This window comes from Saimiri boliviensis, chromosome 20 (assembly GCF_048565385.1).
Source record: "Saimiri boliviensis isolate mSaiBol1 chromosome 20, mSaiBol1.pri, whole genome shotgun sequence".
Taxonomy (NCBI): Eukaryota; Metazoa; Chordata; class Mammalia; order Primates; family Cebidae; genus Saimiri; species Saimiri boliviensis.
This window is the reverse complement of record NC_133468.1, coordinates 35,729,610-35,742,913: the sequence shown is the minus strand read 5'-3', so window position 1 is coordinate 35,742,913 and position 13,304 is coordinate 35,729,610. Positions and strand designations below refer to the sequence as shown.

At 52.2% G+C, this 13,304-nt stretch overlaps 1 protein-coding gene across 1 annotated transcript in view; it reads left to right on the top strand.

Annotated features, from left to right (window-relative positions):
• The window catches only part of CASTOR2 (cytosolic arginine sensor for mTORC1 subunit 2), a 58,714-nt gene that overhangs the window by 31,531 nt on the left and 13,879 nt on the right, over nt 1–13,304 (top strand). The window contains exon 2 of the mRNA XM_039460437.2: nt 7,794–7,864. Within this exon, the coding sequence (XP_039316371.1) occupies nt 7,794–7,864 (71 nt within the window). The remainder of the gene's footprint in view (nt 1–7,793; nt 7,865–13,304) is intronic.

Sequence of the window (13,304 nt, the reverse complement as noted above, 5' to 3'; positions counted from 1 at the left end):
CAGACAGAATGGCCACACTTTGCAAGAAACACCCCTTTCCTTCCAGGCTGGTGCTGTATTCACAAGCAGGCTGAGAAAGGACCTGAGAATGTTTTGTTAACAGGCACCCGTAATGTTCAGGAAGCCTGCCGTGAAGCCTGTTTGCAGAGCCTCTCTGGTTTGGGTGGGTGGGTCACTCGAGCAGTGAAGGCTCTGGGCTTGTTTCAGAGCCCCTCTAGCCAGGCTTTTTTTTTTTTTTTTTTTTTTTTTTTGGAAGACAGTCTTGCTGTGTTACCCAGACTGGAGTGCAGTGGCAGGATCTCGGCTCACGGCAACCTCTGCCTCCTGGATTCAAGTGATTCTCTGGCTCAGCCTCTGAGTAGCTGGGACTACAGGCCCGTGCCACCACACCCAGATGATTTTTTATATTTTTAGTGGAGACGAGGTTTCACCATGTTGGCCAGGCTGGTCTCGAACTCCCAACCTCATGTGAGCTGCCTGCCTCAGCCTCCCAAAGTGCTGGGATCACGGGCATGAGCCACCACACCTGAAAGGCTAGGCTCTTAATTCCAAAGGTCTGAGCTTGTTCCCAGGCAAGCTAGCAGGTGACCTTGGCAGTCTGGCGGACACAGGGCAATGTGACCCTGCAGGAATCATGCCTGAGTCTTTTTTTTTTTTTTTTTTTTGACAGAGTCTCGCTCTGTCATCCAGGCTGTAATGCAGTGGTGCGATCTGGGCTCACTGAAACCTCTGCCTCCCGGGTTCAAGCGATTCTCCTGCCTCAGCCTCCCAAGTAGCTGGGACTACAGGCAATCACCACCACACCCAGCTAATATTTTTGTATTTTTGGTAAAGATGGGGTTTCACCGTGTTAGCCAGGATGGTCTTGATCTCCTGACCTCATGATCCACCTGCCTTGATCTCCAAAAGTGTAGAGATTACAGGCGTGAGCCACCGTGCCCAGCCTCAAGTCTTTTTTATTTTATTTTTTAACACAGGTTCTCACTGTGTCACCCAGGCTGGAGTGCAGTGGTGCCCTCGCAGCTCACTGCAACCTCCACCTCCCAGGTTCAAGTGATCCTCCCACCTCTGCCTCCTGAATAACTGAGACTACAGGGGTGCACCACCACGTCCGGCTAATTTTTCAGTTTTTTTGTAGAGATGGGGTCTTGCCATGTTGTCCAGGCTGGTCTCAAACTTCTGGGCTCAAGCGATCCAGAAATGCTGAGATTACAGGTGTGAGCCACCGCACCTGGCCTCCTGCCTGGAGCTGCTTCACGGCGCTTCGCACCACGCTGGTGCTTTCTTTCCTCTGTTCCTCTTTTCAGCTTTTTGTAGACAGAGTACAGAGAGGCCACAGACTCCCGGGCCTCGGCATCTGGGTGTGGACCCAGCCATGACTCATTAGAAAAGGCAGAGAGAGAATTAAAACCGGAGACCTTAGCTTCTCCCAGAGGAGAGGTAAGTCAAGGTGATACCCCATGAGGGCGGGCAGGGTTTGTCCTCATTAAGGCTTCTCTGGGTTTGAAGGCAAGTGTGTGGCCCCAGTCCAGCCCTTTGCTCAGCAATCCTTGAGTGTTATTTCCATGCCCAGCCAGTGTCGGATATTAGGTGTGCGTACAGAGAATCCTCCGTCCTTGCTTCTGAGAGCTGTGGTCTACTGCGGGAAGTGAACCCTTAAAGTATGATTTGTAATCGATTGTGGGAAGCACTCAGCGCCGCCCTGCGCAGTTGCATGCTTTGTGCACTGCACAACTCCAGGGGCATACTTCACACAGACTATGAGATGAACTGTCTCCCAGGGCTGCGATGTACCACCAGCCCAGCTGCTCACAGTGGCCTGAAAGTTATCTCATAGACATAGTGTGAGGCCGTAGGCTGGCAAAGGAGTACCATCTCCATGATGGGAGCTGAGGGAAAGGAAGTGGCTGGTGCTGATCAGGCAGGGGGTTCTTACCTTATTTTTTGTATTTTTTTTCTTTTTTCTTTTTTTTTTTTTTTGAGACGGAGTTTCGCTTTTGTTACCCAGGCTGGAGTGCCATGGCGCGATCTCGGCTCACCGCAACCTCCGCCTCCTGGGTTCAGGCAATTCTCCTGCCTCAGCCTCCCAAGTAGCTGGGACTACAGGCACGCGCCACCATGCCCAGCTCATTTTTTGGATTTTTGGTAGAGACGGGGTTTCACCATGTTGACCAGGATGGTCTCGATCTCTTGACCTCGTGATCCACCCGCCTCGGCCTCCCAAAGTGCTGGGATTACAGGCATGAGCCACCACACCCGGCTATTTTTTGTATTTTTATTAGAGACAGCGTTTCACTGTGTTGGCCAGACTGGTCTCAAAACTCCCAACCTCAAGTGATCCATCCACCTCTGCCTCCCAAAATGCTAGGATTACAGGCACGAGCCACCACGCCCAACCAGGAAAGGTTTACCCCAGAGGTGATGTTGCTGTGAGCCTGGCCTGAATGTTCTTTCAACTACCCTGTGTAGGCTCCCAACTTCGTTGGCCAAAGACTTTGTGCTCCCCCTTTAAGGCCCAGTTCAGGGTCAGGCACAGTGGCTCACACTGGTAATCCCAGCATTTTGGGAGACGAGGTGGGTGAATCACGAGGTGGGTGGATCACAAGGTCAAGAGATCAAGACCATCCTGGCCAATATGGTGAAACCCTGTCTCTACTAAAAATACAAAAAATGAGCTGGGCGTGGTGGTGCACGCCTGTAGTCCCGGCTACACAGGAGGCTGAGGCAGGAGGATGGTTTGAACCCGGGAGGCAGAGGTTGCAGTGAGCCCACGTGGCACCACTGCACTCCAGCCTGGTGACAGAGCAAGACTCCATCTCAAAACATAACAAAAAAACGGGGTGGGCATGGTGGTGCACGCCTGTAGTCCAAGCTGGTTGGTTGGGAAGCTGAGCTACAAGGATTGCTTGAGCCCAGGTCAGGGGTGCAGGGAGCCGAGAGCACGCCAGCACTCCAGCCTGGGCAGCACAGCAAGAGCCTGTCTCAAAAAAGAAAAAAAAAAAAAAAAAAAGATGGGGTCAAGGGGAGTGAGGGGAGTCTGGGGGCAGCCTCCTGAGGGTGACCGCAGAACGATGGCAGCAGCTGCCTCTGGCTGATCTGCCCTCCCCGAAAGCCTGCCTATGCCAAGGTGCACATTCTGAGATGTCCCATAGCTGGCAGAGCCACAGAATCGCTCAGCCCCCGGGGACAGGTCACTTCAGCAACATGTTTATCCTCCATTCGCACACAGGCCGCTGTTGCTTTCTGCTGGTGTTTATGCCCTCTGGAATAATTTGTGTGGTCTATTTCTGGAGCATCCCTCACAGCCGAGGGCGCCGGGAGCAAGGGCTGAGTCTGTTTGCTTCTCCAGGGCTCTCAGGCAGCTGGCAGCCCAGCCCCACCCAGGGAGTACCCGCTCATGGCAGTCTGGTGACTCAGGGGGAGGGGGTGTCCAGGGCTCTTTCTGAGTGTGTGGGGGTCCCTAGGAAGAGGCCAGGCCTGACCAGTGATTGCCACTTACTGTGGTGATAATTTGCTGTTGTCCTCGAAGCAATTATAGATTTCATGTATCCAGGCAATACTTGCAAATTGGATATGGGACAAGCAGGGACAGAGATGTCATTTGAAAACCAAAGAGCCGGAGGGAAATTGATGAGCAAAGGTTGTTGCAGAATGCCTGACGGCCCTCTGAGGTGGGAGAGACCACCTCGTGGATGACCCTAGCACAGCCTCTTTTTTTTTTTTTTTTTTTTTTTTGACAAAGTTGCTCTGTTGCACAGGCTGGAGGGCAGTGGCACGATCTCAGCTCACTGCAACCTTCTGGGTTCAAGCGACTCACTCTCCTGCCTCAGCCTCCCAAGTAGCTGTGATTACAGACACCACCACCATGCCCGGCTACTTTTTATATTTTTAGTAGAGACAGGGTTTCACCATGTTGGCCAGGCTGTTCTCAAACTCCTGACCTCAAGTGATCCACCCGCCTCGGCCTCCCGAAGTGCTGGGATTAAGGCATGAGCCATCTGGACAGGCCAAACATTTTCTTTAAATTCAAGTTTATCAAGTATAACTTACGTACAGCAAAATTCACCCCTTTTTAGCAGAGTTCCTTGGGTTTTGACAAATTTATATGATCTTGTGAGGTTTTTGGTGTTCTGGTTTGTTTTTCCAGTCATGGTTATAAGCAAGGTTTTTGGTTTTCGTTGAGATGGATTCTTACGCTCATCACCCAGGCTGGAGTGCGGTGGCGTGATCTCAGCTAACTGTAACCTCCGCTTCCTGGGTTCAAGAGATTTCTCCTGCCTCAGCCTCCTTAGTATCTGGGATTACAGGTGAGCACCGCCACAGCCAGCTAATTTTTGCATTTTTTTTGTAGAAACAGGGTTTTGCCATGCTGGCCAGGCTGGCCTCAAACTGGTGACCTCAGATGATCCACCACCTCAGCCTCCCAAAGTACTGGGATTAGAGGCATGAGCCACAGCGCCCAGCCTAAATTTATATGAATTTTTTTTTCTTTTTTTTTTTTTCCTTTTTTTTTTTTGAGATGGAGTTTTGTTCTTGACACCCAGGCTGGAGTGCAGTGGCGCAATCTCAGCTCACTGCAGCCTGTGCCTCCCAGGTTCAAGTGATTCTCTGCCTCAGCGTCCCAAGCAGCTGGGATTACAGGCGCACACCACCACGCCCAACTAATTTTTGCATTTTTTGTGGAGACAAGGTTTCTCCACATTGGCCAGGCTGATCTCAAACTCCTGACCTCCGGTGATCCCCCCACCTCAGCCTCCCAAAGTGCTGGGATTACAGGCGTGAGCCACTATACCCGGCCTCAATTTATATGAACTTTTTTTTCTTTTGAGACGTAGTTTCACTCTTGTCACTGAGGCTGGTGTGTAGTGATGCGATCTCAGCTGAATGCCACCTCCGCCTCCCAGGTTCAAGTGATTCTCTGCCTCAGCCTTTCAAGTAGCTGGGACTACAGGCACGCGCCACCACGCCCGGCTGATTTTTGCATTTTTTGTATAGACGCGGTTCACCACGTTAACCAGGCCTGTCTCGAAGTCCTGACGCCAGGCGATCGACCCGCTTCAGCCTCCCTAAGTGGTGGGATTACAGGTGTGAGCCACCGCGCCTGGCAATTTATATGAATTTGTATGATTTTGTAACCACCACCACAATCAGGAGGCCCATCCCCCCAAAATTTCCCAGCACCCCTCTGTAGTCAGCGCCCACCCATCTGCTGGCACCCGCACATCCTTCGTCTGTATAGTTGGGCCTCTTCCAGAATGTCAGGTGAATAGGATCATACGGTATGGAGTCTTGCGGGCCTGGCCGTAGATGCACTTGAGATCTGGCCGTGTTAATGCATGAGTCAGTAGTTTGTTTCCTTTCATTGCTGATCTGTATTTCCTCGTGGGGATGTGCCATACTTTATCCTCCCTCCAGCTGAAAGAAGGACATTTGGGTTGTTTCCAATTCGGGGCAATTACAAACAAAGGCAATATGCATTGGCATCTAGGTCTCCGTGTGGGCACCTGCTTTCACTTCTCTTGGGTGAATACCCAGGAGTAGGATAGCTGAGGCTGGACGGTCAGCGTGTGCTGAACTTTATAGGAAACTGCTGGCCGGGTGCAGTGGCTCACGCCTGTAATCCTAGCATTTGGGAAGCCAAGAAGGGAAGATCGCTTGACGACAAGAGTTCAAGACCAGCCTAGACAACATAGCAAGACCTCATCTCTACAAACAGTCTTAAAAACTAGCTAGACAGTCTGGGCACGGTGGCTCATGCCTGTAATCCCGGCACTTTGAGAGGCCGAGGCAGGCAGATCACCTGAGGTTAGGAATTCAAGACCAGCCTGGCCAACGTGGAGAAACCTTGTCTCTACTAAAAATACAAAAATTAGCCAGACATGGTGGTGGCCGCCTGTAATCCCAGAAACTGGGGAGACTGAGGCAGGAGAAGCACTTGAACCTGAGGTTGCAGTGAGCCGAAATGGTGCCACTGCACTCCAGCCTATGGAATAGAGCGAGACTCCGTCTCCAAAAAAAAAAAAAAAAAAAAAAAAAGTAGCAGGACACGGTAGTACGGAAGTCTGTGCCTGTAGTTCCAGCCTACTCGGGAGACTGAGGAGCTCAAGGCCGTCCTGGGCTGCGGTTGCATCACGGCACTCCAGCCTGGGCCGCAGGGCAGGACCCTGTCTCTCAAAAGAATAAAGAAACCGCCAGATGAGTGTTGGAAGGGCCGGGCCATTTTCTACTCCCACCAGCAGCTCCAGTGGCTCCATGTCCTTGCAAAGATTTTCAGGAGTAAATTTTAAAACGGAGCTGAAGAGGGTCTGTAGATGAGGGGGCTGCAGGGCAGCTGGCAGGAGAGGAGGCCAGGGAGGAGAGTGAGCCAGGGGCTCTCCAGCCACCCCGTCCCCTGCAACACCGTCACTCAGAGATCCCTTTTCCAGATGCGTCTTCCGGTTGCGTCTCTGCCTCTTGCCTGGTGATAGGGTTTGGCTGTGTCCCCCACTCGAATCTCACCTTGAATCGTAGTCATCTCCACGTGTCAAGGGTGGAGCCAGGTGGACCTAATTGAATCATGGGGGTGGGTTTTCCCCGTACTGTGCTCGTGATAGTGAATAAGTCTCCCGAGATCTGATGGTTATAAAAAGGGCAGTTCCCCTGCACACACGCTCTTGCCTGCCGCCATGTAAGACGTGCCTTTGCTCCTGCGTTGCCTTCTGCCATGATTGTGCAGCCTCCCCAGCCACATGGAACTGTGAGTCCACTAAACCTCCCTCTTTCCTTTGTAAATTACCCGGTTTTAGGTATGTGTTTATCAGCAGCATGTGAACAGACGAATACACCTGGGTTACTGATGGGCCCCTTTCTGTCCCGGCTCCGCTCGACGGGTGGGGGTGCAGAACCCGTGCCTGGCTTTGTCCTGGAGAGCCGGGACACCAGACAGGTGGCCAGGGGTTGGTTTCCTGCAATCCTCTGCCTGTGCACACTCAGGCTCACCATCTCTGCTTGTGATACCCTGTAGAGTGCAGTGGGCATTGCTCTGGCTACATGGGGAACATGACCCCCATCACCCAGGGACCAAAAGCCTCAAAACCCCGCCTGAGGGCCGCCTGAACACACAGCTGGGCACCAAAGGGATGCCCAAGATCAAGACCAACAGGGTCAGGGTTCCGGTCCCTGTCCTTGGGGAATTGGTGGTCTTGTTTTGGGGGGAAATGAGCAACATCCCTCCCAGGCTGAGCTGTGATATCAGAGGTGATGTGAGTTGGGGCAGAGAGCCACGTCCCAAAAATGTCACGGATGGTCATACCCCTCTGTCTTCAAGGGTGGAATGTGAACGGAGGGCCGGGCCGTCGGTCAGCTGGTGGGAATTAGGCATTTTGATGACTGGGAGCTCCAGCGTTGCTGAGGCCAGGACAATGGGAGGGGAGATGGGGACAGACACCTAGAAGTTACAGCGGCGGGGCCGTGAAGAAGACAGCTCCTCTGCCCGACTGGCACCGGAGCCACCCTTCGGCCACTCTTCCCTCCAGGAAAAAGTGGGATCCCAGGCCTGGACATAGGGGCCGAGTGGCTCAAAGGTCCCCAAAGATGACAGGGTTACAGTGGGGACAGTCAGCATCTCTGTGGCTCTCCTGTCAGGACTGGGGACGGGGACATGAAGGAAAAGACAAAGGACTTCCCCGAGATCACCCAGCAGCCTGGGGCCGGAGCTCTGGGTAAACTGAGTCATCCCTGGGGCACGGGTGGGCGGCTGCCCCAGGGGACCTGCTTGGCCTAATGAGAGCTTCCGTGTCCGTCTGTCCATCCAGGTGCAAGTTCTTCAGTCTGACCGAGACGCCAGAGGATTACACTATCATTGTCGATGAGGAGGGGTTCCTAGGTAAGTGGTGCTCTCCCTAGGGGCTCGGCTGGACCACGCTGGCTGGTCACCTCCTCATTTCTGCCCCCATCTACTGGTCAGCTAGAAAAATAGCAGAGTAGCTGAGCTCGATGGCTCACACCTGTAATCCCAGCACTTTGGGAGGCAGAGGAGGATGGATCATGAGGTCAGGAGTTCAAGACCAACCTGGCCAAGATGATGAAATCCCCATCTCTACTAAAAATGCACACACACACAAAAAATTAGCTGAGTGTGATGGCAGGTGCTTGTAATCTTAGCTACTTGGGAGGCTGAAGCAGAGAATTGCTTGAACCTGAGAAGCAGAGGTCGCAGTGAGCTGAGATCGTGCCACCGCACTCCAGCCTGTACGACGGAGCGAGACTCCGTCTCAGAAAAAGAAAAATCGCGGCGTATTTCCTTCTCCCCCTGGATTCTGGAGGGTCCCTTCCCTTCCTGCTCTTGATACTGCCCTAGGGAAGGCTCCTGAGCTAGAAGGGTCAGTAGGTATGACGCTACCCAGCGGGGAATTCGATCAACAAGGAAGGAAAAGGAGCGTGTTTCACTGAAACCTGCAAAGTGCTTTAAAACATCCTCACCTGGGCGCAGTGACTCATGCTTTAATCCCAACACTTTGGGAGGCTAAGGTGAGAGGATCACTTGAGCCCAGGAGTTCAAGACCAGCCTGGACTTAGTAAGACCCTGTCTCTGCTGAAAAATTATTTTAAATTAGCAGGACATGATGGCATGTTCCTGTGGTCCCTGCTACTTGAGAGACTGAGGCAGGAGGATCGTTTGAGCCCAGAAGTTGGAGGCTGCAGTGAGCTGTTATTTCACCATTGCTTTCCAGTCTAGAACGCAGAGCAAGACTCCATCTTTTAAAAAAAAAAAGAGAAGTGCCTAGCTGGCAAGAGCACATTTAAGAGGACTTCCCAGAGAAGACAGCACTTGAAGTGAACCCAGCTGAAAGAGAAAAATGCCAGACGTGATGGTGGACACCTCTACTCCTGGCTGCTTGGGAGGCTGAGGAGGACTGTTTAAACCCAGGATGAGACTGCAGCATGCCGTGGTCACACCTGTGCGTAGTCACTGCACTGCAGCCTGGGCAAAATAATGAGAACCTGCTCCTTTTATTTGTTCATTTTTTGGAGATGGAGTCCGGCTCTTGTCCAGGTGGCATGCAAGGCCACAATCTCGGCTCACTGCAGCCTCCACTTCCCAGACGTAAACCATTCTCCTCCCTCAACCTTCTGAGTGGCTGGGATTACAGGCACCTGAAACCACACCCAGCTAATTTTTGTATTTTTTTTTTTTTTTTTAGGTTTCACCCTGTTGGCCAGGCTGGTCTTGAACTCCTAACCTCAGGTGATCCTTCCACCTCAGCCTCCCAAAGTGCTGGGATGACAGGCCTGAGCCACCATGCCTGGCCTGAGAACCTGTTTCTAAAAAAAAAAAAAAAAAATTAAATGTCCCCCTCGAGTTGGAAAACGTTAAGAGAAGGGACACTTTCCCAGCAGAGAGAACCCCATGTGTGTGCAGCCATGGCTTCCAGTACTGGGGACACACTTGGCAACCCCAGGAAACTAGAGTGTAAGAAAAGAGACAGGAGGACATGGCTTGCCTGGAGGAGGCGGGATCAGGGAAGGTTCCTCCATGTGGCTGGAAACCTCCGTTAATGGTTTCCACCTGGCGCGGGAAGCGCCTGAATTTAATGACCTTTTTTTTTTTTTTTTTTTTTTTTTAAAAAGAAACAGGTGCTTGCTGCTTTGCCCAGGCTGGAGTACAGGTGTGATCATAGATGGCCTAAAACTCCCGGGCTCAAGCAGTCCTCCCACCGCAGCCTCTGGAGTAGCTGAGGGTTAGAGGCGGGCACTGCTGTGCCTGGCTCTAGACTATTTCCTGAACTCGCCTCCTGTACTTTATTTGGGTTAGAAGCAGCTTGGGGGAATTCTGCAGCGTGGCTCTTTCTGGGGACTCATAAGAGGAAGCTCCTGGTGAGCTCATGTGCCGGGATTCACTCAAGGTGGTGGCAAAAGTATTAAAGGAAAAATATTAAAGATAGCTTTGAAGAATAATCACAAACCTTCTTAGGAGGCCAAAAAATGTTTACATCGTTTCAGTAAAAGTTTCAGCTAAAAGCAGCCTAAATCCTCTTTACATTTAGTTTTTTTAAAAAAGCAAGTAACTAAAGGATATAAAGGAGTTTATCTAAATAACTTGTTTACTGTATAGTCTTAAAACTAATCTTTAAGCCAGCTCGCCCTCTCAAAAAAAAGTCAACCAATAATATTACCCACTAATAGTGTTTAAGCCTCAAAACCTGCCCTTTAATCTTCCACCCTAGTAGTGTTGACTCAAAGCTTTTGTCATTTAATGTGTGCTAAAAGCCAGAGGCCGGCATGGAAAGGCCAGCAGTCGCAACTGTTTACGGCACTCTGCAAAGAGTCTTATAAACAGCCCACCCAGTCAAACTAGCAAAACATGATATCTGTGTGTCCGTGTCCTTTATTCATCCATCATTAAGTCAGAGTCTGCACGACAGACCCCAACAAGTAGTAACCCCAACACACATGATCACGGAGGACTTCCTGTAGGAGGTGATATTTTTGCTGGCCTCGTGGGGAAGGAAGAAAACAAGTCAGGAGAGTTGAATAAGAAGGTACGGGTGCAGAAGCAAGGGCCAGGTCCAGCCTCTGAAAAAGGGGAAGACCGAGGTAGGCAGGGAACATTCGGATCTTATTCTTATAGGCATTGAGGGGGTCATGGAAGGTTGTTGGGCCAGGATAGTCATCATTAGTACTGAGCTGGGGCCGGGTGCGGTGGCTCACGCCTGTAATCCCAGCACTTTGGGAGGCTGAGGCGGGTGGATCACGAGGTCAAGAGATCGAGTCCATCCTGGTCAACATGGTGAAACCCCGTCTCTACTAAAAATACAAGAAATTAGCTGGGCATGGTGGCGTGTGCCTGTAATCCCAGCTACTCAGGAGGCTGAGGCGGGAGAATTGCCTGAACCCAGGAGGCGGAGGTTGCGGTGAGCCGAGATCGCGCCATGGCACTCCAGCCTGGGTAACAAGAGCGAAACTCCGTCTCAAAAAAAAAAAAAAAAAAAAAACTGAGCTGGGATAGAGTCCCCTGGGGTGTGTGCAGGAGAGGGGACAGGGAGGGAGGTGGGAGCTTCCCGGGGTGAGTAAGCTCTGTTCAGATAGAGGTCCTTGGGCCCAGGCCGAGACCCTCGCTGGCACAGGGCAGGAATTGCCTGCGGTCCTGCAAACCTGCCACTCTCCAGAGCCATCCATAGTGGCCCTGTGACTTTTGGTACTGCCTGGCCCTGCCCCTCCCTTCCAGCCACAGGCGCAGCACTGAGGAACAAAGGGACCAGTGGGAAAGCCGGTTTCAGTTAGCCCAGCGAGGCCATAGAGGAGAGGGCTGCGGCCAGCCTTACCTCCGTGACTTTGGGGTAAAAGCTTCCCTTCCAGTGTGCGTTTCCTGGTCAGCAAATCAGGCTGCTTGGAAATCCATTCTTGCCCAAGAAAAAAAAAAAAGTTGAGTGCATTTGTTTTTTCTTTTTCTTTCTTTTTTTTTTTTGAGACGGAGTTTCGCTCTTGGTACCCAGGCTGGAGTGCAATGGCGCGATCTCGGTTCACCGCAACCTCCGCCTCCTGGGTTCAGGCAATTCTCCTGCCTCAGCCTCCTGAGTAGCTGGGATTACAGGCACGCGCCACCATGCCCAGCTCATTTTTTGTATTTTTTTAGTAGAGACGGGGTTTCCCCATGTTGACCAGGACGGTCCGAACTCCTGACCTCAGGTGATCTACTCGCCTCGGCCTCTGAAAGTTTGAGAGCCACTGAGCCTGGCCTCTTTTTTCATTTTGAGAGAAGGTCACACTCTGTCACCCATGCTGGAGTACAGGAATGCCAACATATCTCACTGCAACCTCGAACTCTGGGCTCGAAGGATCATCTTACCTTAGCCTCCTGAATAGCTGGGACTACAGAAGTGTGTCACCACACCTGGCTAATTTTTTTTTTTAAGAGATGGAGTGGTGACCAGAACTGGGCAGGTAGGAAGGCATGGGCCTCAGTTTCCCTCCTCTCAGGCCAAGCTCGCCTTTCCCCAGGAATCTTCATCATCACAGCTGCCTTGGCTCACCCGTCTCTGAGCACCTCTCCCTTTTTATCTACTTATCTTTCAACACACGGTCTGGTTCTGTTGCCTAGGCTGGAGTGCAGTCACAGCTCACTGCAGCCTTGACACCCCAGACTCAAGTGATCCTCCCACCTCAACCTCCCATGTAGCTGGGACCACAGGCATGTGCCACCACACCTGGCTCATTTATTTTTTATCTTTATTTTTTTAGAGATAGGGTCTCGCTGTGTTACCCAGGTGGGTCTCAAATTCCTGGCCTCAAGCAATCCTCCCACCTTGGCCTCCCAAAGCAGTGGGATTACAGGCATGAGCCACCGCCTCCAGCCTCGGCCCCTCTCTTTTCAGCACTCTGTTTTCTTAGGGACTTGGTACTTTTCATTTGGTGCCCAAGACAGCATGTGGGTCCTTGAGTCAGACCTGTCTTGGATTCCTGTTTCTGTTACTTCTTGAGTGATCTTAGGCAGATCACTGCCCCTTCCAGCATTCCTGGACTGTTGAGTATACAGTGAGCAAGATAACCCTGCCTTGACCAGGCACGGTGGCTCACACCTATAATCACAGCACTCTGGGAGGTCGAGGCAGGTGGATCACTTGAAGCCAGGAGTTCAAGACTAGCCTGGCCAACACGGCAAAACCCTGTCTCTGCTAAAAACACAAAAGTTAGCCAGGCATGGTGGTGGACAACTGTAATCCTAGCTACTCTGGAGGCTGAGGCAGGAGAATTGCTTGAACCCGGGAGTCAGAGACTGCAGTGAGCCCAGATCACACCACTCCACTCCAGCCTGGGTGACAGATGTCAGATGGTGGGATGGTGTCAGAGTCCCCCTCCCTGTGCCGTGCCCCTCCCGGCTCAGGGCCTGGAACTCGGTGCGTTTAGGCAAGTGCCTGGTGATGCATGAGGAGTCCCGCCTGCAGCCTGGGCTCGAGTTCGCAGCTGCGCATCTGTGGACACACACGCACAGTGGGTGCCTGCATCCCACATTCAGGACTCCCCAGGGACTCTGTCTGCAGGACAGGGCAGAAGGGATGGCTCAGACGTTTGGATTCTGGGCGTGCACGAGCTAGGTAAGGAGGCTCAGCGGCTGCTTCTGCTCTGGCCTCCCACCCTTCCAAAGTCAGTGTCAGCCCCTGGGACTTCAGGCCCTCAGGAAGGGCATGGGTGACAGTCACTGCCCTCCCCCCACAGTGCAGCATCTTCAGGGGCCCCCCTGGAGCTGCCTGTTCTTCCAGAGAAGCCCAGTGTGCAGGGCTGGCTGAAGCAGAAAGAGAAACTTCAGAGCCTCCCCGGGAGGTCTC